Raw genomic sequence first — 25,991 nt, 5'->3', positions numbered from 1 at the left:
ATCCTCTGGATAATCTAACTCAACTAAAATAAAACAATCTGTAGGTAAGAGCTAAAGAGAATAAATATAATCAGATGAATCAGAAATAATTCAGATGAACAGCACTGCTCTCTGGACAAGTTAGTCTCACTGATTCAATCGCTCTATTTGTAAATTGGGGATAATACTATTTTTATTGTAGTTTCAGAAAGAAACTGAGAAGATTAACTCATACTACTTTGAATGCAAGAATCACTATGGAAGTGCTAAACAGCAGTTATAAGGCTCTCTTATGGGTTAACCAGGGACAAAAAAAAAAGAAATAAAACTCCATTAGGCTTCAAATATATAAACATTAACATGAGAAAAGTACAGTACAATGTGTCATCGATAAACAATTCCAAGCAATCTAATGTTCATTGTATTCCCTACTTCAAGCAGGCCCTAAATAATCACTGGGTACCAGCATGTGAGCTTGATAAATTGATTTGATTTCTCTCATTGACTTGCCTATGTGGTAGCAAAATTATCATTATAAAATCTGCATACTTCATAGGTACAACACCTGAATACATTCCCTGAGTGCTTAATAGTGATAAGAGTAAGAGAGTCAGTGCTGCTAAAAAAAAGAGAAAAAAAAAAAAAGATTTAATTAAAAAAATAATACCAGCAGATTTCTTTTTAAGGAAATAAAATTGCCTCTTTGCCTCTTCACAGAAACCAGACAGCATTAAAAACCCTTTTCTTGTTTTCCTTCTCTCTCTTCCCTCTTCTCTTGTGCCTCACCTAGTCTCTGGTTTTATATTCATCTCTAGTGTGTCCTTTTGTTTTACTTAAAAATGTTTCAATAGCAGATCGTACAGCAGATCAATACAACACAGAATTTCTGTTACAATCAGTCCTTGAAGATATTTTTAATCCCTTTAGCCACCCACCTTCCTAAGCCACACTCACTTAGGAAACACTGAATAAAACAGCCCTACGATAAAAAGGAAAATGTGACTAAAATGTTAATACTCTTCTTCTCAGGTGAATATTGACATTTCCAGGACAATACACAAAGAAAACTTTTGAATGGAATCACAACAGTTCAAGAGTATCCTTGATTTAATGTAGTGTTCATGAACGCTAATACCGGATCATCAGACTAGAGCTACAGTTCGGCACGCAACAGCTATGCCACCTGGGTTACTTAAACATCAGTGTCTAATGCTACTTCTAAAAGCTCAAGTCCCATTCTTATTTCAGACAAACTGATAAAGAGCAATCTCTTAAAAATTGTCTTTCTGGTCTGACCTCAGTTCTGAGCTTCAGAGACACAGAAAGACCGACAAGTCTTTATACGTGTATTAGTCAGTTCTGTCAGCAGGCTATCAGAAATCAAGATCAGAGATTACCAATATTTAAAAAGTCAAATTGAGCCTGCAGATGTGCATGTTGAGCTCCCACCGAAATCAGCAGGGTGAGTCCATACAAGGTGAAATTTGACTCTAAATGACATCTGCTGATCTAATAATAGTATGTTCTACCAGGGTGGGCTGAAGCTCGAATAGATTCCCAGTTTTACTGCTCACCTTGTTCTTCTTTAGAGTTCAGTAGTTTTTCAACCCTTTTCAGTGTCAAGAAAAAGGTTTGTAATATTATTTAGATTATGGGCCTATCCCTGAAGGGAAAACAGTTACGCTGTTCTATCAATATTTGTGTAAATAAAATTATGCACAACAATTTGCTGGTAAATATTTATATCCAAAGTATTATTCGTTTTGGTCTTACAATATTTTTCTTACAATCTTTTTCTATACTTTATTAGGTATATTATACCTAATATAATCCAATGTAAGAATAAGTCATCCAAAAAAAAATAAGCTATTTTACAAAAGAATGCAAAACATGAAAACATCATTAAGAATAAGAATGAAATTAATTATGCAATAAATTAAACAAGGTAAGTTTATGGATTATCACTTTCCTGATAACTTTTTTTGGAAAACTGTTTTTAACTATTATGTATACATAAACACACAGATGCGCATGTATACATACACACAGATGCACGCTCACAAACACATGTATGGTGTGATCTGTATATCATATGAAAAAATCTATATAAATGCTATAAATTTCTCTAATAAATCACCAGTTACTTACTAGTGTCTGCAGTACAGGACAGACCACAGCTCATCTTATATCAACCAACAAATATAAGTGTTTCTCACAAATACTAGTCACAAAGCTATGATAAATGTAACAAAAATGTGATAAAAATATATGAAATACTTCATATCGAATACATTGTACTGCTGCCATAAAGCTTTTCTGTGAAGTTGGTTGTCCTCATTCTCCTTTCAACAGAACTTTAGTCTATAGCTTTTATCTTTCATGAATACCAGCAGACTTGTTTTATAAAAATCTTTATGTAGAGTAGTCTCTTACTTCAAGCCAGATCAGGTAGGCTGCTACGGGCACATGTGCACATGTGAAGAATACAGCTGATTTAGTGAAATCTGAAGCAGCTGGAGCTCATGTCCTAGTTCCTTTGCTAAATTTTCCCATATTTCCAGAGACCTTGTAGTCTAATATTTGTGATTCTCAAGACAGCTAATCAAAAAAAAAAAAAAAAAAAAAAAAAAAAAAAAACCTCAAAACTCACCAACTTTTTGTTTGTTCTTTGTTAGCAGAACAATATTAATATTTCTGTACCACAATGATGCTACTGTTCCCTAACAAATTGTATAGTCACGGGTGCTCTTACTTTTGAAGACTACTCTAGGATTTCACTTTCCTGCCTGCCCATCTTTTCTTATTATTCCTAAGGAAGAAAGAAAAGAAACTGACACTTTTTGCTTAAAATAGGTAGCATGATACAGATTAAAAAATATGTAATTTAGTCTCCATAAGACATTCACTGTAATTGAAGTGGTAGCATCTAAGTACCAGATCAAAAATGTATAGCCTTGCTATTGCAAAAACAAACAGGCAGAGAGATGGTTTGCTTTATGTATTTAAAATGGACTTACTTATGGTTTACTGCCATAACAAACTCTCCAGTCTTTCGTGACTGATTACACAGCAACAAATAAAAGGAGATGGGACCTCAGCTGAAATCTGTATCAGTCACAAATGCATGGTTATTATATATTAAATAACCACTTGTGATTATATTTCTTTTCATGGGAGAATATAATTTAACTTATAAACTGTTAAGATGAGATTAAAAGACCACAAAACAAGACCAAATAACTTTCATCTTCAACAAAATAAGAACCGTAGCAAAACTAACTTAAGCAGGTACAACTACATGATGAAGCACTCCATGGTTTTTAACTCAATTTAATATTTAAAAGAACCTTAGCAAATTAAACCTGCCTCCAACAGTGACAGCAGAATAATGCTATTGAACTGTCTATTGTACAAAATTACATTTTTAGTAATAAAAATGGCATGGCCAGGCTATGCAACCAATTTGGTGATCTGTTGAATAGTCTTTGATGTTTTACAACATCTTGAAAGCCAATTTACTAACAGATTCAATGAACTTTGACTATTGCTTTCATCACAGCAAACACTACAAAATTTTAAATTTGCAAAAATATACTTAAAAGTCAATATAAATAAGAACATCTGCAGGTTGTCAAAGTGTCCTGGTGGATTTAGACATATGAAATCTGCATTTTATATGGAATCCATATGAAAAATGAATTTTTTAAAGAATAGATTCCATCAGCAAAGAAAGATCTTAAAAGGCACTGTCGGTGTAATAATGTCTTTTTAACTTACAGACCAGACTGTAGGAGCTCTGCTGACTTACACAGAAAAACCCTCACTCTACTTTCTTATTAGCATAAAATTAACAGGCTCATGGACATCACACCACAATCTGCTCTAGCATGGATCTTGTATTGCTGATACTCAGCGGGCTGGAAGTTCGGCTTATTCAATACATCTTCCAGGTAATTATATCTTGTATAGTTCCTACAGAGCTATTTAAAATTGAGCTCCTCACATCCAGTACACATCTCGTTTGCTAGCAGTGGATGAATGTGGATTATTTTCTTGTTTTCAGGTGTCATTCGTTAATTCTTCCATCTATGACCTCTACTAATTCCTGCCAAAAATCATTCTTTCTTCAGGAAGGACAAAAGATTATCCTAAGCATCCTATGCATTACCTAACTATCTCAAATAATTTTTGAGGGTTTTTAATGTTCTATTTTACTGTGATTGAGAGTACACATTAGAAATTCAACAACTCTGCTCTCAAAATGTCCACTGAAGGCTGCTCTCAGCAGAGCTCCCTCACAATAGCACCGTAAGAGTCCACTTTACTGAAACACCTCTTTTCAGCACAGCAGTAGCTGAATAGTACCAAAATGAAGTATGGAAGCATATAGAAGGATTTTTTTTTTTCCTTAAGAGCTGCCTATGCTTATGCAGTCCATTAGTTCAGGTTGCTGATTGAGTATTTAAGTGTTTGTAAGAATACAGTATTTTAACCTTGACAAATCTATTTCCTTTCTTTCCGTGCCCACATAAGAACACAACTGAAATTTAGGCCAATTATTTTACAGTGTTGTCTTACATTTTGCCTCATTTAGAGAAGAGATGCCTAGGGACAAAGGGATTGAGTACACACAGAAAATCATCTTGGAGTAGATGACAAGCAGGTCAATCCATTTCTCATCTGTGCATAAGTGTAAATTCTATCCAGTTCACAAATTAGAAAGACATTTCAGGTGGACACTTTCCAGTGAACATTTGTCAGCGACATGAAGTTGGCCACAACTGCCAATTATGCTGAAGAAAGCCTGGAATAAACAGCATATAATTCAGGCATATAATTCAGGCCTGACAGCTCAGAAAAAAAGGATTACTTATATACTGCTCATGTGAATTTCTCATTGCCACTTCATAATTTTGCAGAAAAAAATAGTAAAAAATGAGTAACAAGCTGTAACAAGAGAATTTAAAAGAAAACTTAACAGCCTCCATGAAAATATTTCATAGTCATTCTGTGAAGCTGCTTTATTCACAAATGTAAAAGTGAATCTGCAACAATCACTGCCAGCTCTAGAGAGGCAAGATTAAGACTTCTGCGAAGCTTGCTCACAGGAAAATACAAGGCTTATCTCTCTGAATTCTGCTCTGCCTTTCACAGTTAACAATCATCACATTGAGTCAAGGTGCCCTCTTTATTTGACAATAAAGGAGAACAAATCATTCTGTAACATAATGGAGTTACTTGAATATAGGGCTACACAATTCAGTTTTCATTTGGCAGGTGTCCCTGAGATAGATACTTCTATTTTAAACTAGAGAGTCCACACCTAACCCCTTCCTGTTCCGGACTATATTTACTTTTACAGTGGCTCAGAAAAGAGCTCTGTTCCTCCATGCAGTCTAAAGGCTCTGCTGTTCACTTACAGTGCTATGCATGTCTGAAAAGTGAATTGCTAATAACTGAAGCAATTTTATGCCAATTGTGATAGGGTAGCACATCACTAGCATAAATAATTGCTTTGCACTGTGTTTTCATTAGCACGTTGCAGTAGTTAAACTACCTTTACTAATAAATAAGCTGTACGTTGCCTTCACAGTCACAAAATTCTGAATGCAGTACCCCAAAACAGCAGCTTCTTATTCTTTTTTTTTTTTTTTTTTTTAAGGATTTCTCTGAGCCTAGACGTGTCAAAACCCAAAACTTCTTCAGAGGACTCCTGTGAATACTCAACAGCATCATTGCTCATCAGTATTTCTCAGCAGATGGCTACAGACGGACAATAGACATCCAAGGCTACAGACATCCAATGATCGTTGCACAACAGTAGCATAACCGTAAACAAGGTTTTGGCTGGTATCAGAGCAAAAGAGGGTATTTTCTGGAGAAAGAGTGGAAAGGTCGTTCTTCCAAGTAAGAGCCTACTAAATGGATGAGGGAGGTACTACTGCATATAAGAAGACCAGGAAAAGCTCAGTGTAATGACTGAGGAGTGGAGTGATGTCAGCCTAAGTGCTCTAGTCAGTCTGAAGGAGAGACTTTTATGGTATTGACCGATAAACATCACTGTGGAGAGAAGCAGAAATTCAAGGTCATGCCTAAAATATCATCTGAGCTACAATCAAAATGATCAGCCAAAGGACATGAGAGGACAATTAATAGATCCATTTGGGCTAGAAATGACTTTAAGACAGCTATGTGACAATGTCTGGATTTAAATGGACAGAAAGATATGCTTGGAATAGAGAAAGAGGTGTGTGTCATTAAAAAGTAAGTTGCAGTTCAGTCTGCAGATAAGATTATCCATATGGGAAAAGGAAAGAAGGATAATAATAGAGAAAACAGGACGGAGAAGCATGTTCTCTGAAGAATATGCTGATTATAGATGATCTGTGGTCTAGGTAGTATGCTTGGTGAGGAGGTTTGTGAAACTAATTCTTTCTTGGCCTCACAGTCTGAGATGCGGAACAGCTGTACAATAAGGCATGCATTTCCCTCAAACAATTTTGTGTTTACATTTCAACTGAAATAGGTCCCAAATAGCTTGGCCACAGGAATGTCCATCTTGCATAATACAACTAACACATGATCAAGGATCAGTTCTGGTGTGGTACATTCAACATTGCACCATGACCTTGACAGCTCCAGTAACTACAACCGAAGAAAACTGTGAGAAAGGGAACTATAGTAACTGATGCTCATCTCAAAGCAACAATTTTGCCTGTCCAAGTAACTACAAATGTACTACTGTTATTGCAAGCTTTTGTTTTTAATGTAGTTGTTAATATCTTGTGAAGGAAATAAACATGCATAACATTTTGTAGAAAGGACTTGATCCGTTTTAGCTTATTGTACAGAGAGGCAGCCAAAATAAAATCCCTCTCTTAGATCTTTGATAGCTGTGGAAATGAAACAAAAAACTCCTAACTGTTTGGGTTTCATTTTAACAAAATAAAGGGAAAAATAAAAATCTGTCTATATTTGATCATTATTGAGATAGTAATAATGCTGACAACTGAACTTATCAAGACAATGGATAAACCAGAAATGAACTAACTATCCAGCAATTAATTATGTCCAATGTAAATACTGGGCTACAATCATGTTTTAATTACGTCCAATGTAAATACTGCGCTACAACCATGTTTTATTGCCCCTGTCACAGATAAATATTCTGCACATTAAGTCCTCTTTTTCAGGCTTTGAAAAATTTAAAGGCAATGATTACCTACTATTTATACCTACTATTGTAGGTATATTTTAAATATTTGTACACTTTAGGTTGATACACTAAGAATGCAAAGGCTCAAGATTGAAGTTCCTATGCTCTAGCTACTTGGTAGTTATTTAAACTGAAATGCACACATGAAAACTTTTAAGCTTCCGCACATATTGTATTTTAGAGTTACAGAAATTATAGTCCATGATTTGTAACTTTCTAGAAACATTTCATTCTAAGAAAAAACAGATCTCATAAATATGAATACATGAGTGAGGTAAAACCTAAATACACATGTACAAATTTATGAGGCTAGGTTTCAAACTGCAGATACAATTGCAGCTTTCTTGTTGGATATTCATTTCAAAAATAATTACATATACAATTACATTTACATTACATTACAGATTACATTGCCCAGCTTGTATACTGTCTTTAGCACCTATGTTGGAACTGCATATATTTAGAGCAATAAATAGCCTCTAGGCAACACATTTCGAGACAGTTACTGTACTTTTCAGACTGTTAATATTATTCAACCCTTGGCCTACTGCATTTTCACATTACCCAAGCTGTACTGATCATCCTCGCTCAGAAGCTGATGGAAGTTCAGTATCACTTTAGTACACTGTAATTGTCAACTATGATATGGAAAGTTTTACGGACTGGACAATATTCTGTATGCTTTTTTTCATTTATCATTTAACTGGTAATGGACTAAAATCTCTTGTTAGGACTAATATACATATATATTTTAAGTAAGTATGGGTCAGATGAGACCAAAATCTGGGGGGTAGGTGGTAGGTCTAATTTTAAATATTGAAACAAAATTTTTGGTTTCTGCTTGTCCCTGATATTAAGACTTCAGAAGGAGTAAACAGAAATCTCTCATTATACATTGCCTCAGGATTTCATAAGCTTTAAGTTTCCTTATTATCATGGCCATTATTAGAATTTTACTCTGTTAGATGACAGGTATTGTTTTCTTCTAAACTGTGGCAGGATTCAGCACTATAATTATGGAGTCAATCGTTATGGTCACAGCTTTAGAACTAAGCAACATGCTGTGTTTTCTAGTAATATCAGAGATTCAATTTTTCTGTTACCTAGGAAAGGTTGAGAACATCTTTTCCAGAATTACAAAAAAATTTCCATGGGTATAATAGAAGGCATTTTCTGAGAATTTATAACTAGATCTATTCTGTTCATTTATGAGCTTAAATGAACAAAAACAGATTTTGCAGCTAGTTGTTGATCAGTACCAAGTACTTTATTTGTCCTGTGCACTACTTGTACAGGGAGCCTTAAACTTTTTATGTGATTAAAACTCAAGGAAGGACTTCTTTTTTTTTTGTAAAAGAATACATTTGATTTTTAAAAGCTTTTTTTTTTCTTTTTTCTTTCTTTTTCTTTTCTGTTTTTTTTTCTTTTTTTTTTCATTAGTCATTTTATTTTCTCCTCCTTATATCCCAATGTTCCAGCAGAGAAAACAAAAGTCAGTGCGGGTCTCTTTCAAAATGCCTGATGTTCCACTTGCGTGAACGAAACTGAGGCACTTCGCTCTTACCAAAGAGGCAACCACCTCTACTATGCTTTAGCTGCAGGGATTCCTGGAGTGGTTACAAAGCCTGGCCATGGCAGTCAGGCTGAAAGAGGACAAGTGGTCACAAGTTCCTCAACAAGCAACGACTTTATCATTTTACCCTTGAAAACAGATAAGCATTAAGTTACAGAAAATAATGACACGTTTTCCAAGTATTTCATTTTTTGAAATGATCTTGAGTATGAGGTCAATCTGTGTAATAGGACAGACAGAAAATACCTTCAGTGTGACAGAACAGCAACAAAATCATACGCTTTATTAAAAATCTACTCTACATGTACAGATACAATTATGCACTCATCATGCTTCCAAAATACAATAAAGGAATGAAATACTTTTGCATGCTTTTAGCATAAATTCTCCTATCTACTCTATTTTGATTTCTTTAGTTTTAACTCTGTATTTCCTGAGTTAATACTAGGTGTACTGAGGGTATTCACACATTCCTGTAGTGTTTTTTTTTAACCTATATTGTCAAAATATATACTCAGTTTTGACTCCATTCCAGTTTAATTGCAGAAATCATATTTTCTTTCCTTTTTTTAATGTAAAACAGTGTAATTAGGAAGGTATCACTTTTTTGATTTTAAAGGTTAATTCTCAATATTGGGGTCACACAATGAACCAGTCAATTCTATTTTATGTTCAAAAATACTTTTATACTGAAACATACCTTGACTTTTTCTAAGTGGTCTTGCAGAGAGTCTATTAGCAGATCCCCCACCGGCTGCCAGGATCCCTTGAACACTTCAGCCTGGCGTAGTTTCAGGTCCAGCTCATCCATTGCCTCTTGAAGCCCCTGCAGTCTTTCGAGGGCATCATCTATCTTCTTTTGCCAATCAGCAGAATTTAGATTCAGCTTATCCCATTCCGTTTTGACCTCTGCCTGCCTCCGGAGAAGTTTAGCGACATTCTGGGCCTTTTCCTCAGGTGATAGCTCTAAATGTGAGATTCAACAGGCTTTTAGGGCATATTCTGTCTTAAAAGATAAACAACTGCCATCTGGGTAAGGCTCAAAGGTTCAAAGCTCAGTATGAAACTATTCATAACCAAAGACAGCTTATTTCACTAATGTATGCTAATTTGAAAATCTCTCAACAAATTTAAGTCTTTCTGTAACGCAGACCTCCCAAACATGCATTAAAGTACTTAAATGCATTTTTAAACTTTCCACTACACCTTGCATGTCTGCTAGCTCTATCCTGATTCAGCAAAATAGCTTTGCACATACCTAAACATTAACCAGTGTGAATCTTTTGCTAGAGCTGAATGGATCTGGGAGCTTTGCTGAACTGGTCCCTCAAGATTCAACAGACGCTTTTGATCTGCTTGACACCTGATATCCAGTTTCTAAACAAACTGTTGCTTCTGTAGCTTAAACTACAATTTGAAGTGTAGGTTAAACTGCGGCTTTCTTCAGTCAGCTTTTAGGCCTCAGATAGGTCTAGTTATATATAGGCCCAAAAGGGGCCCAGAAGGTTTAAAGCCAGTTTCAGCATCTACTTATAAATATGCATATCTGTTTAGCTCTGCAGTGTTCGGAAGGATCACTAAGGGTTTCTTTCATCTGTATTTTTAGCTCAGTTTCTGAATACGGGGATTCAGCTTGGAGTGCGTAAGGACGGCTCTCACAAAGACAAGCAGAATTTGTTTAATCACTGTTGGTCACCACCGAACTTTCTAGCTGTGCGTTACTAGCGCTTTCTTCAGTTACCTCTCGGCTCCTGATAGAGCTTCTCCAGTCCCTCGGCCGGCTGCTCTGCTGGAAGCGTTCGCACGGTCTCAAGCGCACTCAGGATAACAGGCTCTTTTGTCTTCAGCTCCCTCTTGAAAGTCTGTGAGATGAGATAAAAATATCGTAAATGAAATAATTAAATACTGAGCGCTAGCCCTTGTTTTTGTCACTTTAAGAACAAAATTTCCAACCACAGCTTCCATGTGTGTTACCACAAGTAGTTGCCAAAAAATCTAAAGGAGATAATCTTTTGCTTTTATTAACCTGAAATGTTTTCAAAGGGGCAATATATTGGCCGTGTGTTGCAAAGCACCCAAGGTTGCTGATTAAGTCGGTCACTGTGAGAGGGACCCCTATGCTGATTAAAGTCAGAGTCAAACTCCACCACCTTGCTGGAAGGGGCAAGGCTTCAGCTGGCTCTGTACCGAACAGCACTGGCATAGTGAATGCTTCTTGAGAGAGAGATTTCCCACAATGTGATGGCAAATCCAACGCGGCTCACAGCTAGCACTTTGCTACTGCTGCTGGCAACTGCTCTACCATAAGCGGGAAAAAGGGGGATCTGCAGATACTGCCATGCTACCCTTTACCAATGAGCTAAAAAAAAAAAAAAAATCCAGTATATCCTCTCCTTGCTATTACTGATGTAGCTGCACCTTTTCCAAAGTTAAATGAACTAAGGAGATTTCTGAAATGAAGAACCAAGGCCAGGTGAAAATTTAGAAATAGAATCTAGCCTACATCTGCTGTAGAGCTGGCTGTAATTTTGGTGGGAAGCATGCATAAAAATCAAAGGGTAGAAAGTAGCTCTTAGTATTTTTTAATAATTTCCATAACTTTGCACTTAACATTGCTCAGTAGTAAACTCTGTTCCCTTTTCAAGCTGACTCTATTTCTCACTCTTGTCTCTCTTCCTCTTCTGTCATATACTTTTTGGTCCCTGTCTTCTTTCTTGTCTATTTTCGTGTCCCCTATTTGCATTTTTCTTTCTCCAGCAACAACTCCTACTACTATCTCTATTCTATTCTCTGTTTTTAAAATGTCCATCTGTGAAATTGTGAAGGTTGGTACTTAAAAGTTTCAGTAAGCTACAGATATTATACAATGACACTAGGACGAATAGGAGACTATATGAATCTCAGTTTTATTTAAAATGTGAGCTGGGAGGTGGAAACAGTTCTGCACTCTCTCACACTGAGGTTTCTTTGAACAATTTTAGTGCCCTCTTTTCTTCTTTAAAAGAAAATGTGGTGCTACATATGATAGATGAATATGATGATATATGATACATGATTTGACAATTCTGAATTCAAAATGTGGGCTGCAGGCAAGAGCTGGCTTAAGAGTTGCACAATTTTTGGCATGTTATATTGAATTTATCTTTATTTTCTTTTACACCGTTTTATTGCAAAATTTTCTTCCCTGTTTATAAAACAAAACTGAAGGTATACTGTTACCAAGCATCAGAGTAGTAAAACATGAGAAAGTAATAGTGCAGTGTAATATGCAAAATAATACCGCAAAAAGGAGATCCATATTTCATGAGGATTAGGGATTAGAAAACTTTTTTTACAACACAGGAGTTCTACAGACTTCTTACATAATAAATGCACCAATTTAGTTAAATTAATTATTGAACAGAATTTGGATTACCATGCAAACTAATGCAAGATCATAAATTCAGTATTAAAAAGTTCCTTACACTTTGAATTATATTTGATATTGAATGCTAGGTATAGAAAATACTTAACAGGATGAATAGTAACACCTGATGTTTATAATGTGAACATTTACAGGTAAAAATTCTTAATACATTTCAGGTAAGTAAACTGAAGCAAATAGCTACATTATATTATCACAAATATTTAAATAAACTGTTTAGTAAATGGTCAAGAATTGGCCATAAGGTTCTTAATTATGAAATCAGGAAAAACATTTAGCAAAATGTGCTTTCTTGAAGGAAACAGCATAGCATGGACATCAATGAGACTGTGATCCTCTCACCAGAGTATCTGTTATCACGTAGGAATCTATTGTCAGATGAGTATCTGTGATAAATGCTTTAAAAAATTATGTTCACCCATAAGAGTCAACATTTTGATTTCCACAAAGGAAGAACAGTACTGCATATTACAAGAAAACACCCACTGGACAATGTTCTGCATAAAAACAGAATGAGGTTACTCCAGAAGTAAGACTGCTTGACTTAAGTATTTTTAGATTTAGAAATTTTTAGAACTCATTCTTGACTCTTGCATAAAGTACAATGTAAAGAAGAAATGTAACAAGGCTTTCTCATGCCTCCAAGCAAGGAAAATCTATTCTTTTAATTAGCTTTTGTGTCCACTTCACATTACACACTCTGTCCTGCTAGAGTACAGCAGGTCTGCAGCTCAAGTAGTCTAACTTAAAATGATCCCCTATGAATTCTGAGTTTTGCTTTCATCCGACAGAGCTAAACGTGACATCAACAGCCTCCTCTATAAGCAGATTTGATCTGTAGAAGTCTACACAGTGGGTTAAATGTTTTTCAGCATAAGAAATAAAAAAAGGAGAGAATTAAAAAAAATGTATCAGTCTACAACAGTCTTAGGTAGCACAGAACAGCATTAAAAGTAATGAATGTTCATTTCACACTATCTCATTCCAAAAGGCTTCTCACCATCTTAAGATAAAGCCAGCTTTACTGGGTTTTGTTTGTATGTTTGTTTATTTTTTCAGGTGAAATATGCATACGCTACCACAAAAGAGCACACGCAGCAATAAATGACATTTTCTGTTATTTTGGAAAAAACGAATTTACCCACCTTAAGCCCTGACATATACATCTCTATAATAAGCAGACCATTATCGATAACAGAATTAGCTTAAACAAATTCTAATTTACAGCTAATGATTTCAGGCTAATTTTATTGATTTCCTGAACTTCTTCCACACTTTGTGATGACCATAGAGGAAATCGAACATGCATAATATATGACCTGACAAAAAAACAAGTAACCTGCTTTATTTAAGCATCTCTATTTGTCATCAACACTACAGCAATAATGGCATTCTGTCCACCATTTTAATAATGCATATATTGATCAGCTTATCTCAGATCTCCACTAGCCCCTCATGGGTGTCCTTAAATCTCTTCAGATGGAGAAACACATTGTTTAAATTGAAAGATGAAAATATAATGAGAAAACAGGGTTGTATTAGTAAAACTGGCATTAATATCTGCTCTTATAGAGGCAGATGTTTCTGTTCTTAATGTATTTTACATAGAAAGAGTGTAGTTAAACAAATTCAGGATGTTTCCCAAATAGAAAGCTTTTTGAAAATGGATTTTGACCTTAACTTTAAAAAATAGGTATCAGCAATGCCACAAGAACAAATAACTGTTTTTAAACAGGAATTGTACTCCTTCTTGGGGATTGTTTCTATAGTTTTCATGTGAAAGGTTTTCTAGAGATTTTTTTCATAATTAACCTGTGTATTCATAAATGTTATTTAGGCTGTTAATACAATCACTGCACAGAAGGTATTACAATTCTTAAGAGAACAAAAGAAAAAACAGAGTATCTACATAGTGCCTAAGTCACAATCCAGGAAACTGAGTATCAGCAATAACATATACACAGTTACTCATATGATTTCAATAAAACGTATTATGAGTCCCAATAAAGCAAAGAAAATTGAAAGACAAAATTTTCTGATAAATAGGAGTATTTTTGTTTACTGATTAAAAAGAACAACACCGCATTCTAAGATTTTGGCACAGAAATGATGATTTTTTCAGATGCCAAAAATCAATCAAAAAAAATCCAATATATATATTAAGTTAAAACAAAGAGTGATTATGTGGATGTAGTAATAACAAATTCCAAAGCAGCTTGTCTAAATAGCACATCACATTTATAATGGAACGTTGACTCTGACTACATGGATATCTTTTTCTCAGTTGAGTTCAAGCTTTCTTCTGGCATCGATTGAACCATTTGTAACTTTCATCTGAAATACTACTCTTAAAATTTTTAAAGCCAATCTTTGCAACTAGCAGCATTCTAAAGTTTAAAACCTACTTCTTTTTATCTCTGCTGTGAATTTCTGAGGTATTCCAAATGGTATTCAAAAAAAAGAGAGATTAAAAATTGGTAGAAAAGATTTTTAAATTATATCCTTTAAGGAAAAAAAAAAAACAGTTTGTAATATTGCTAGAGAAAAAGCTACAAAATTTTGTTTGCATTCATCATTCCATTTATCAAAGGTGATGAGTTACACTGCTTACACATAAGGTTCCTCTGCTGAGGGTTTTTCTCTTCTGTAAACAGAAACTTACCTGAGTTGGTCTTCAACATTTCCTGGCAAAGAAAAAAACAACAAAAAACCAAAACCATCTTCACAAAGAGATGGGTACTGTATCGAGACAGAAAGACCAAATCTAGAAGTTTGGACCACTTGAAAGATTGGGCAGGGCAGGTAGAGATTCAGCTTGTTTATTAAGGACTGATTTCCAGAACTGAGATTCAGGAGAACAAATGAAGACTCATCAGATTCTCTTTCTCAAGACCAAGACTTCACTACTCTTTACTTTCACAGCCAACACAGTGAGAGCTAAAACTTTAGTCTTGAGCAGTTGCCCAACGCTTTGGAAACACCATATTTCCAGTACAAGGATCCAGTTTTAAGTAAGCTAGAGATTTTTACATTTGAAGTACAACCTGTTTTTAAAGCATTTTTCTGAAGTTCAGGAACGAGCTAAGCTATTCATTTGGACACAGCCTTTGTAAGTCTGCTTCTCTAAAAGGAAATTTTAGAGTAACAGAAAGTCCATAGTGTCTGGGAAAAAATACAGTAGAAAAATCCTAAGCTGCCAATACAGCTTTTGTCAAAGACAACCTGAAGTTGGTAGAGTTCTGTACTGATCATCCTTCCCTCCTTCTCTGTAAGACATCTTTGAAGGGTAGACAGGGCGACCTAATTTCAAGGGTTATATTTTGTTCTTTTTTCCACAGGGAATCAGAACACCTACAACTAGAAAGGCCTCACATTAAACTACAAAAGTGCTGCAGCATGAGAAAAGAAGCTGTATTTTTAACAAGAACTAAAATGTTCTAGCTTTGATATAAAGAAATGATTAGAATTTGTGACCAAAGATTTCCATCTGTATCTATCTGCATGTGGGAGAGAAGATAAGTAAAACGGAAAAGGGAGCAGACCTGTTTTGTAAAGTTACTTTGCTCCCATTTATGGTGCCTTACTTTCATACAACACTTTTCATCCCTAACAGTTTTAAACACTTCAACTGACAGGTGAGTAACAGAGAGATCACATAGTCCATCACTGACATCTTGCTAACTTAATGATGAATTCTGGGAACTTCTTGAAAAACTTACAGGACAACATACAATATTAAGTTTTTATGAGAAGTAACTTATCCAGTTGAAAAAAATATTTATTTGCTCTAGGAGGAAATACAACGTTTTCAAATATTCAAATACGATACAAATGGGAAGAGTTCTATTGCAATTATTCAAAAAATCCTTGCCTTATCTCCATTTTTGTCTTTGGATTGATGCTATGCTGGATTAAGGCAACATCTGTGTTGTTTCCTGAATCCTGATGGCCTGGATTAGCTTTATAATTTTACAACTGCTTTATGGTACTTCCTACAGTCAGCTGGCTAAAACAGAACTCAAGCACTTCATACATCTTAGTTTTTGGAGGGGGAAAGGTAAGGAAATAGGATGGTGTTCCATAAAGTCTTGGACATTTTGGCCTCATTGTTTCTATGATAATACTGAAAGTCCCAAGCAAAGTTTTGAGAAACATGCACTGTATATATGACCTCTTTCTAAATTGCTTGAGCAGTAAGCAGAGGAGAAAGCTAAAAAATTGGACTATACCACCCCTTGCAACAAAGCATTATATTTTCTTAGAAAAGAAAATCTTCACTTTGGCATTTTTGCCCATTAGGTGGAGATGGTCCCTTGAGGAACCGTTGCCGTTACCTCCGTCAGTCTGCTACTGTGAACAAATGCCCATCGGCCTATGCCAAAAGGCAGGACTGGTTGCACACAGTATTTCTGGACTTTTCACAACCCCAGGTTTCCCATTAACTTAAAGCAGCAAGATATGCCATGTTTTCTTTCCAAACTTGATTTTCTCACTATTTGCTCTTAAATATCTCCTTCAGGATGAGGCAGGACAATCTACTACAGCAATATCTGTAACACATCTATCAAAGAATGGAAAAAATGCACGCATTTAAGATTCATTTTACGGTACAATTCCAGACTTCAGATTTCTCCAGGCAGCTCTGAAATGAGAGATTTGGGAACTTCAGGAAAAATGCCTTTTATGGAAAGTTGCAGAAACTGAAAGTTACTTATATGCAGCAGAACATTTTGAGAGGATGATTGCTGGCTTTGTGACATGCTCTTCTCCCATTACATGTTGTCTGACTTTGACAGTTTAAATTATTCAACAGAAAACCCATTTGCTCAAATTGTCTTTTTAGATTTTACAGTGAAGTACATTTTATCACCAAACAGGAAGAAAAAAGGTCTTACTATGTGATTATTTTACTGAAAGACACACGTGGAAGAAGGAGGGGAGAGATATAATGGTACAGCCATGTAAATTCCATGAAATTGAATAACGTATAGAGTAGAAATGACGTAGCATAAATACCTACATGTTTCAATCACTAGATGTATCTACCTTTTAAACTTGAGAGGACAGCTTCTTTCTATCAGTCAGTTCCTTTGTGCTTAATTTTATATATTTCTCTGAAAAATAACCCCCCAATTCTCTATTTCCAACTTCCTAGTGAATCAGGATCTGTCCTGGAGGGTTGACGTCTGGTTTCTGTTACACACATTTCTTATCAACTTGTGCTTCCTGGATTAAAGTTTACATCAGAAGCTACCACCAAAGGAACTGAAATCTTGTCATGAGGGTTAGGTAGGATTTAAGCAGGTTGATAAGAGACAGAATAGGAGTTGCTGAAGTTGGGCATATTATCCTTGTTCCCTTTCCCAACGCTCCTTATTCTGTCTGTCCAGAATATGTCTCCCCACTTTATTGCTTCATTTAGCCATTCTTCAGCTTTATTTTATCAGAACACTACATTTCCTAATGTGCAATACTTTACAGCACTGTTAAAAAAGCACTATTCAGGTACCAGAATTTTGTTCTTACATTCTGACCTGAATAGACTGCAGAAGAAAAGTGTAGCAAGTTAAAAGCGGTTTTCTCAAAATGAGCCACAGGTTAGCATAAGATAGATGTGAACTTAATATTTAACATAGAAATAAATACTTCAAGCATGTTTTTCCTGCAAAAAATGTGTCAGTCTTTGTATGAACACTTATTCAGCAGGATTACATTAATCTGGGAGTTGTTCATTTGGTAGGTTTTTAAAAAATGTCATTACAAGTGTTGGATTCAGATTCCTTTTTACCACAAAGATTAGTGTGAACTCCAGAAGACCAGTTCCCATATGAATTTCTGCTATTGCTATTCCATAAGGATTACCTGACTAGTATGAGGCAGATAACTATAGCCAATTACCATAACAGTTCCATGATATAAACAGTTCTTCATTAGGACTGATATCAGATACAGTTTTTGCAAATATTTCAAAAAGAAAAAAGATAATTTCATGACAAAATGGGGTTTCAAAGAGTACACATGAAATTAAAATGCATGAGTTAGAAAAATACCAAATTTTCAAAACTACTTATTTAGTCCCGAAATAATATTAAATTTACATTTGTTCTAGCCATCAAAACTAGCTGTCTATGATTAGTATATGAAAACATTGTGTTGCTCTACAAAAAAGCCAAGCAGCGGATAGTAAATATGCCATTCTCCAACAGACTAATTTTCTAAGCTGTATTTGAAAATTTTGACCTAGTATTCTGATGTGAAAATGTCACTTTCTATTTTCTCTGAAATGTATTTCAAATAGTATCTTACTTTTTCTACAAAGGAGCATTTCATCCAACACTGACCTGCAAAACAACACACAACCACCAAAAAATTACTCAAAAAAAAATCATACCCTGTGAGTATCATTCTGCTTCTGCACAGTGGGGAGATCTCCTCCAATGGGTGCTTGCTGCTTCAATTCATCTTCCTTCAGTTGCAGCCATGCCAAAAGTTCCTGAAGAGAGAGATGTAAACGCTTCCACTGGTCTGTACTGGCTTCCAAATGGGATCTGAAAGCATGTGTTAAATATCAGACATTTTCAGGCACAGTGAAAACAAAAAAAAATTTTACAAACATCATTTTCTCATAAAGATCCTAGTGTTTCATTAATTCAATGATTTTTAAGTGGCTTCAGTAGCTTTGAAACAGACTTTGGCAACACTAACCTAAATTTAATTCCATGGTCCTGGCCTGAAACATCCCTGCTTTTCTCATCTTTTTTTTCATTTTTTTTAAATCTTTTTTCTTTATCTAAGGACTAGTACGATACTAAATCTCAAATATATACTGGACTAGTACAATGTCACTAGTCTCATGCTCATCTCTCAGGATAATGAGACTGTCTAAAATGCAGAGACTAGTTTTCATCTCACAGAAGAGCTGGTACTTCTCTAACCCATTAGAGAAAATACTCTGCTTCTCACAGGATTCATGTGGTTGCTCAATCATAAGAGGCTCAACACCTCCTTTTCCCTTAAAAATCATGAGGAAATTGTTAAACCTAGGAGAATCACCTTCAACTACACATATGTTTGTGCCATTTGAAGAGAGGTTTAAACAAAGTTAATCAAATCACTAAAAAAATTATAAAACAGAATATTACGTTATGCAGGGAAGATCTCTGCCATATGATCTTCTAAATGTTTCCTCTGTGTGTGTGTGCAAGTGCATGCAAATGTGGGGTTTTTTTTTTAATACTTCAGATAGAAGTGCTGAGTAACTGCTGTATATGTAGAGAAAAAATGTGACTGAAACATCTCTGGATTGATCAGATCTTCAACTTTGCTTATGCCATAGATGAAGTACACTAAAATTTTCTCTTCCTAGACTTATGAATTGTTATAAAAAATACTGCTTTTGTTTAATTGCTGACCAGGAAGAAATTCCTAAATCATTTTCAGGTATCTTAAGAATTTATCTTAGTAATTCAAACCAAAAGCAGTACTATATAATAGCAAAACATCAAAATGTTGTAGCAAATAAAAATAGATTTTAACATACTCTTTCTGTCTAACCTCCAGCTTTGTTTATATACCATTACCCTGCACTTTCAGAGACTGCGTATAAAGTCATATATTTTCTGACAGTGAAAACCCTACTTCTATACTTCATATAGAACAGACTATAAAGAAATGTGATAAACATTCACATGTTCCAGTGTTTTGCAGATCTTATTACTAGGTCTAGATATAGAAACAAAGAATCACTGAGGGAAAGACCAGCTCTATTTCTTTAAAATAGTATATGGGCCCAGCAATATCCAATCTCTTACACTGAGGCTGTAGGCTGCCCAAGTAGTGGGCTTCCCTGGAAAGCCATGGGGGGAGCAGGGTGGTTGTGGAATGGTTTCAGGACAAGCAGCAACAGCAAGGAGCTCAGAGGTCCAGGGTTTTGGAGGGGACATAGTCAAGGCGCCAGGTCTTTGTTCAAGTTAACTCTTGTCTCCTACGCTGATCCCCCCATATGCAAACTTCCACCTCCTCCAAACAAGAGCAGCAGCGAAGGGTGAACACCAGTGTCATAATTTCCTCCACACTTCTGCTGTAAGAAGTGGAGAGCTTAGCACTCAAGAGACATGAAGAGGCTCTGCTCTGCTCTGCTCTGACCTTCCCTAGCTTGGCAAATGGTTCCCCCAGAACCCATCTTGTTCTGCCCTTCCTTCAGCTTTAGGAATACATGTACGTATGTGCATATGGTTGCGTGCGTTATACACACCCTCTCACGTACATACAGTTTTGTTCCAAGTATCTGTAGGCGAAACAGATAATAGGAAGTCATTTTAAAAAACGAACTCTTTGAACAAAGGAAGTGTTTTTTAGCATAAACTGCACTGACTAATCAGAATGAAAAATCTCTTTTATCTAACTGAAGTGCACTGGATTTAGAAAAGAATGCGTCACCTAAACTGAAAGTATGGGTTTCTTGCTTCAGCAGCCTAAAACTTAAGAAAAATAAGGAGTCTTGTTTAGTGAAGATAAAGTGGGACAGGTGGGACATTTCATATTTCTGCTTGCATATCTCTTCTGCAGAATAGGTATACAACACTGGCACAGTATAATACAAGCGACTGAGAATAGTTTGTTCTTCCAGTCAGGTGGCCAATAATATTTAAATTGAATGTTTTAAAAGTTATGACCTGTTTCTTATCCTGATCAATATGTTATTGAACATCTTGAACCTTTTACTGAAAGCAAATATTTTAGAGGAGATGTTTAATGCAAGAAGTCACTGTGATAAAACTAGGGTTTTTAAAACAAGGGTTATTATCTTTGACTTGATTAATGACAGCAGTACAATGAATTGCAAAAACTGAACTATAGAAAATCTCATATATTCAATTACTGATTTTTGCCCAACTTGCTGTTTTTCTTTTCTCAAACATTTTTGTATTTTGGTAAGTTCATGGGTAAAAGGCATCCGAAGAAAAAAAAATTCGGAGAGACTTTGAAGGGTTATATCCTTTTTCTTTTGCTCTCAGGAAGAAAAAAAAAGGAGGAATGTGTCTTCTTTTTTCTTTAGCTACTAATATCTTTTCAGCCTTACATTCTTCATTTATTTTTAATGACTGATGTTACGAAGATGGCTTTTGTCATTACACAGACTGACCTCCCTCAGGGCCTGAGCTGAAAAAAGCTAATATTTCATACATTACTTTGAAAAACACTTCTGCCTTTACTGTCCTCTGAACTACCACCAACACACAGCAAGCAAGCAAATGAAAAAATGCTTGAGAATGAATGCAATAGAGCAAGGCTGCCTACTGTAAAAGACGTATTTTTGAAGAAAAGCTTCCTGTACATTTTTTTCTGAAATCTTCAGCCCATTGAAGCCTGTACCTTCACTTCATCTTTTGTAACATTACTATTTATTAAATTTTTCCTTGCAAGAAGAAGTTTTTCTCTCATGACACCCATCGATTTCTTTTTACCCTTGTATTTTAGTCAGGAATTCTGTCCACTGTCTAGACAAAAGCCAAAATCTTAAATAGCACATCTTTTCATTTTCAAGGCTATTCTTAGTTTTGCACTGAAAATAGCAGTGTTAGAAATAAAGCTTATCATAAATATACGTTGTTTAATTGCATTCTTTTATGACTCATTGGTAAGTCACACCCAGCTCTAGAAAAAGCCTACATTTACAGAGGGTACAGTTACTGTTTAAACATGCTAATCGCTCCTTCTGTAATTATAAAACCTCATCATATGCCTCAAATCCTAATCCCCTACTACCATTTCCACACCAAAATAGCTAATCTTTCTTATAAAATTAAGCTAACATTCAAAACAGCACAAATCATTTCAAAATAGATAAAAAAAAAGCAGTATCAAAAACAAAATTAAACCCTTACACTGGCAAAAGGCATCATCCCATCTTACACACCAATTGTGGGCTTTCGCTTTTCATTCGGGTCCTACCTAATGTTTAGAGATTTTTTCCTAAGCTCACTCCATCTGAAGTTCATGTTATCCAGTCGTCGCTGCAACAAGACCGCATCATCAGAGCCTTCCAAGGATCTTAGGATTTTCTGCCCATTTTCATCCAAGTTGTGGAAGATGTCAGTATGAGCATCAATTTCTGCCTGAAGATCCTACAGAAGCAATAGAAAATAATACATATGATTTCTTAGGAAATCATAAAAACTACCACTTCCCAGAAGAGTGAAAAAATCCAGAGTGCAACACAGAGTTAACACATATTTACTCTTTTGATGATAATAGCACATACTGTTCATACAGACATATTTCAATTTAATGTGAAGACTATTTGCTTCAAATAATGACTTTTTTTTTTTTGTACAGAGCATACTGAACTAAATTTAAGAAGTTAGGCAACAAATACGCAAGGACAAGACATATTTACTGTGCTGGCTAGAAAAAGACAACCCTTAGGATCTCAGGTAAAGCTGACCTTCACATGATACGTCTTCCTGTGCAACATTTTCAATTTGAACTGGGGACTGCAACACCGGTCTTGCTGCATGGTGACTCCAAGAAAACTAAGCTTCTGCAGCAGTGGAGCTTTAAAATGCAAAGTTCACTTACATTCTGCTGCCAGCCTGCATTTCAGACCACGGGCCTCAGCCATCAACAGCAATAAACAGCCACTTTGTGCTGTATCAAAACACTGGTCAGGGCCATGGCTGTAGGAGGGACCGAGAACAGCAAGGCCCCAGAACATGCAATCGGCAGCTCGTGTTGAACAGCCAACTTTTCTTATCACTTTGCAATTGCAGGCCAGCTACATTCTGAATTCATCTTTCCCCCTCATTTTTAGCAAGGCTCTTTCTGCCAAAAGAACATTCTTTCGAGAGCTGCCGGGTACCGGCATTCCTATCTGCCCACACACTCAATGGGGCCGTTGTGCAGCAGCTGCCCTTCTCCGAGACATTTGTGTGCTCCAGCTCCACAAGGTTACGGATTCATTTGGCACAGAACATTGGCTGAATCCAGCTCTTTAAATAAGATAAGAAATAATAATAATTTAAGCACATATGTACATTAGCACACATACTCGATGTGTAGCCACGTACGCCCCAAAAATACTGTTACTTTCAAACAAAGAAGTGCACTGACCTAGTGAATAAAGTTTTCATTTTCTTATGGGGAGCTTGAACACTGACATTTCTGGCTGTGGGTTCTTGCTTACTGAAATGGGAGCACTGGTGATGAAGTGTGAAAGGAGAAGTGATTTATGGCATTTGAGAGCAAGACTCAGGGCTAGCTGAGCATCACGGACAGGCCCCAATGGGAACTGGTTCTAATTTTCTTTTGAAGAAGGATGACTTTGCAGGAGAGAAGTGCATACCTTGCCTATTTGGTGTGTTCCTAATTGAATTGGTTTTATTTGATGTTTTAAGAGCAATGTTAGCTGCACTGAATCATGTATAGATTTTCCCTGTCCATCTACTGCTGTTCCAAATGTTATTTGCAGAACTTTGTTGGATACATGTTCCTTGCACAGTAATTACTAGCACTGTACTTGGAGAAATTGTGAGTTTAGGAATGTACAGGACAGGACAGTAGTAGGACTAGATTTGTAATCAACTAGATTACTTTAGCTGTGTTCATCCCAGCACTAAAATAGTTCGGAATAGATTTGGAATATACCAGCAGTCATTCTGCAAAACGCAACTGTACTATAGAATGATATTTATTTACATATGTTAAATACTCATAGAAATGAGGCATTTTTGTTAGCGTGGGCACTCATGTAGCAAGGGCAGTCCCAATCTAAGAGTGGAGAATGGAGATTTCATCATATGACCTGACATAGAGGCTGGGAATTTTTAGGGAATGAGAGCTAACCAGCACCTAAAACCTATAATAAATTTGTACCTATATTAAGTAAGAAGAAATGAAAGGAAGTTTTTATTTTTCTTTTTTTGTAGAAGACTTGTCTCTAATGTAAACTTGGGAAAAACAAGATTTAGCCCTCAACAGAAAGAGATAGAATTCATATGGTTCTTCAAAGTAGGCAAAATGTATGTTGTGACTGACAATCAGGAGGTATGTATATGTGCTAAGCAGGCTGAGTATTACATGTGTGATAAATTCGTTTATCTATATAAACACACATACACGTTCCCATCTTTAAAGAGTACACAAAACCACTTTTACGAAAAGTCCTAGATTATAAAGGCAAACAGAATTTTCCAGAATTATTCCATTTTGAATTTAAATGTATGTTTCAGAGAAACAGCCTGTTTTGATTTTTAAAATGCCATTAATAAGGCACTTAACTATGGATGAGATATTCTAGGTTTGCACGCCTTGGCTTGAAGGTTTGTACTTGATTTCAAGTCCAAATTTTTCTAACTTCATGTTCCAGGTGTGGTATTTTATTTTCATTTTCTTCACTAAAGAATACTGCAGTATCCAATTTCTTTCTCCTTGTGTATGTATTTGAAGACTTTAATAAAGTCAGTCCTCAGGTTAAGTAAACCAAAAGCAATGTAAATAGCCAAATAATGTTCAAGAAAGGATTAAGTTCAATGTAAGAAAGGTCACTTTTAGTGTTTGTATACCTTTACAGTCCTTTCACATTTAAAACAGACTAATCCATCTCTCAGAAAAAATGATCATATGCAGTTTATAGTGCACAAAATTCTTAGTTTTTAGGATGGCCTTGGAAACAATTGCTTCTTCCTTGGCAACAACAACATGTGCCATGAAATATGTATGTCACATATCTGTCTGTAACAGGAAACGGTCAAATTAGTCCTTGCTCTTCTCCTCACACATACACATTACTGAAGATAAAATTAAGCCATATTCTTTTTATTTCAGACTGCTATACAGTATCATAGTCAAACTGGACAATTAGTTAAATGGGCAACAAACATGTGAAAAGTGAAGTTCATTTATTACAAGCTCATTATTCAAGTCCTGGTTTTCCTTATGCCAAACTATCTTCGTAAACTGTGTATTTTGTAATGCTCCTAGAGGTAGTTTATTGCAGCTATGCAGCAGATTGATGCCGAGGACAAAGCAGCATGACAACAACAAAGACATTTACATCATTTTGGTTCTTTTCCAATCCCTCCTTTGGGACTCCCTCAAGTCCCAAGAGAAGCAGAGTGCAGGCAAAACAAAGATCTATACACCTGTACTTATCTTCTGAAAAAAAGTAATTCCCATGTTTCCAAAATACAAGTGAAAGATCAATATGAACTAGATTCTTCTTTTTGACTAGAATAAAGGGGGCCATTTCGTCTTGCCAACGGCTGTTTGCTAAATTATACTGGCATTACACATCATACCGAGACGGAATATAGACTATATACAGCATATTTGAAGAATTTTCATTTTTTCCAACATGTCCAAACTTAGGTAGAAACTGAAGAGGACGAAAATCAATATCAGTATAATTCTACTGGAATTATGTGAGTTACAGTTAGATTTTGATTCTGTATACTGCATTTTTGCTGTAGTGGTTACTACTTGTGCTACAAGAAAATATATTCTCTTAAAAAAAGCAGGCAGTAAAATAAGACAAAAATCATGAAAAAACAAATTTGCTACACTAACATATCAATGAGTATGGATTATTGGCCTAAGTTAATATTCAAGACTCCATTTTGTTGAGCACAGTTTTCTCCTCAGAGTGAGCTGAACTACTTAGAAAAACTGCCACTCCAATCAGGACAGATTTGCCTAAAAATTGTATAGTGAAATCCTCCTTTATTAAAATGAACTCTGGAGTTAGATCATGAAATGCGGTATAATGTTTGATCATAGGCACCTTGCTGAATAGTTACGAC

General features: G+C 35.6%; 1 protein-coding gene across 10 annotated transcripts in view; it reads right to left on the bottom strand.

Moving 5' to 3' along the window:
- DMD (dystrophin) overlaps positions 1–25,991 on the bottom strand; it is a 1,316,389-nt gene that overhangs the window by 193,191 nt on the left and 1,097,207 nt on the right. For all 10 annotated transcript variants that reach the window (XM_062600033.1, XM_062599961.1, XM_062599984.1 and 7 more), the window contains 4 exons: positions 22,147–22,319; positions 18,584–18,740; positions 10,510–10,630; positions 9,469–9,734 (listed from right to left, as the gene is read on the bottom strand). In XM_062600033.1, coding sequence (XP_062456017.1) covers positions 9,469–9,734; positions 10,510–10,630; positions 18,584–18,740; positions 22,147–22,319 — 717 coding nt within the window. The remainder of the gene's footprint in view (positions 1–9,468; positions 9,735–10,509; positions 10,631–18,583; positions 18,741–22,146; positions 22,320–25,991) is intronic.

The sequence above is a fragment of the Rhea pennata genome, chromosome 1 (assembly GCF_028389875.1).
Source record: "Rhea pennata isolate bPtePen1 chromosome 1, bPtePen1.pri, whole genome shotgun sequence".
NCBI lineage: Eukaryota > Metazoa > Chordata > Aves > Rheiformes > Rheidae > Rhea > Rhea pennata.
Note: the sequence above shows the minus strand (reverse complement) of the source record. Positions and strands in the feature narration are given on the sequence as shown.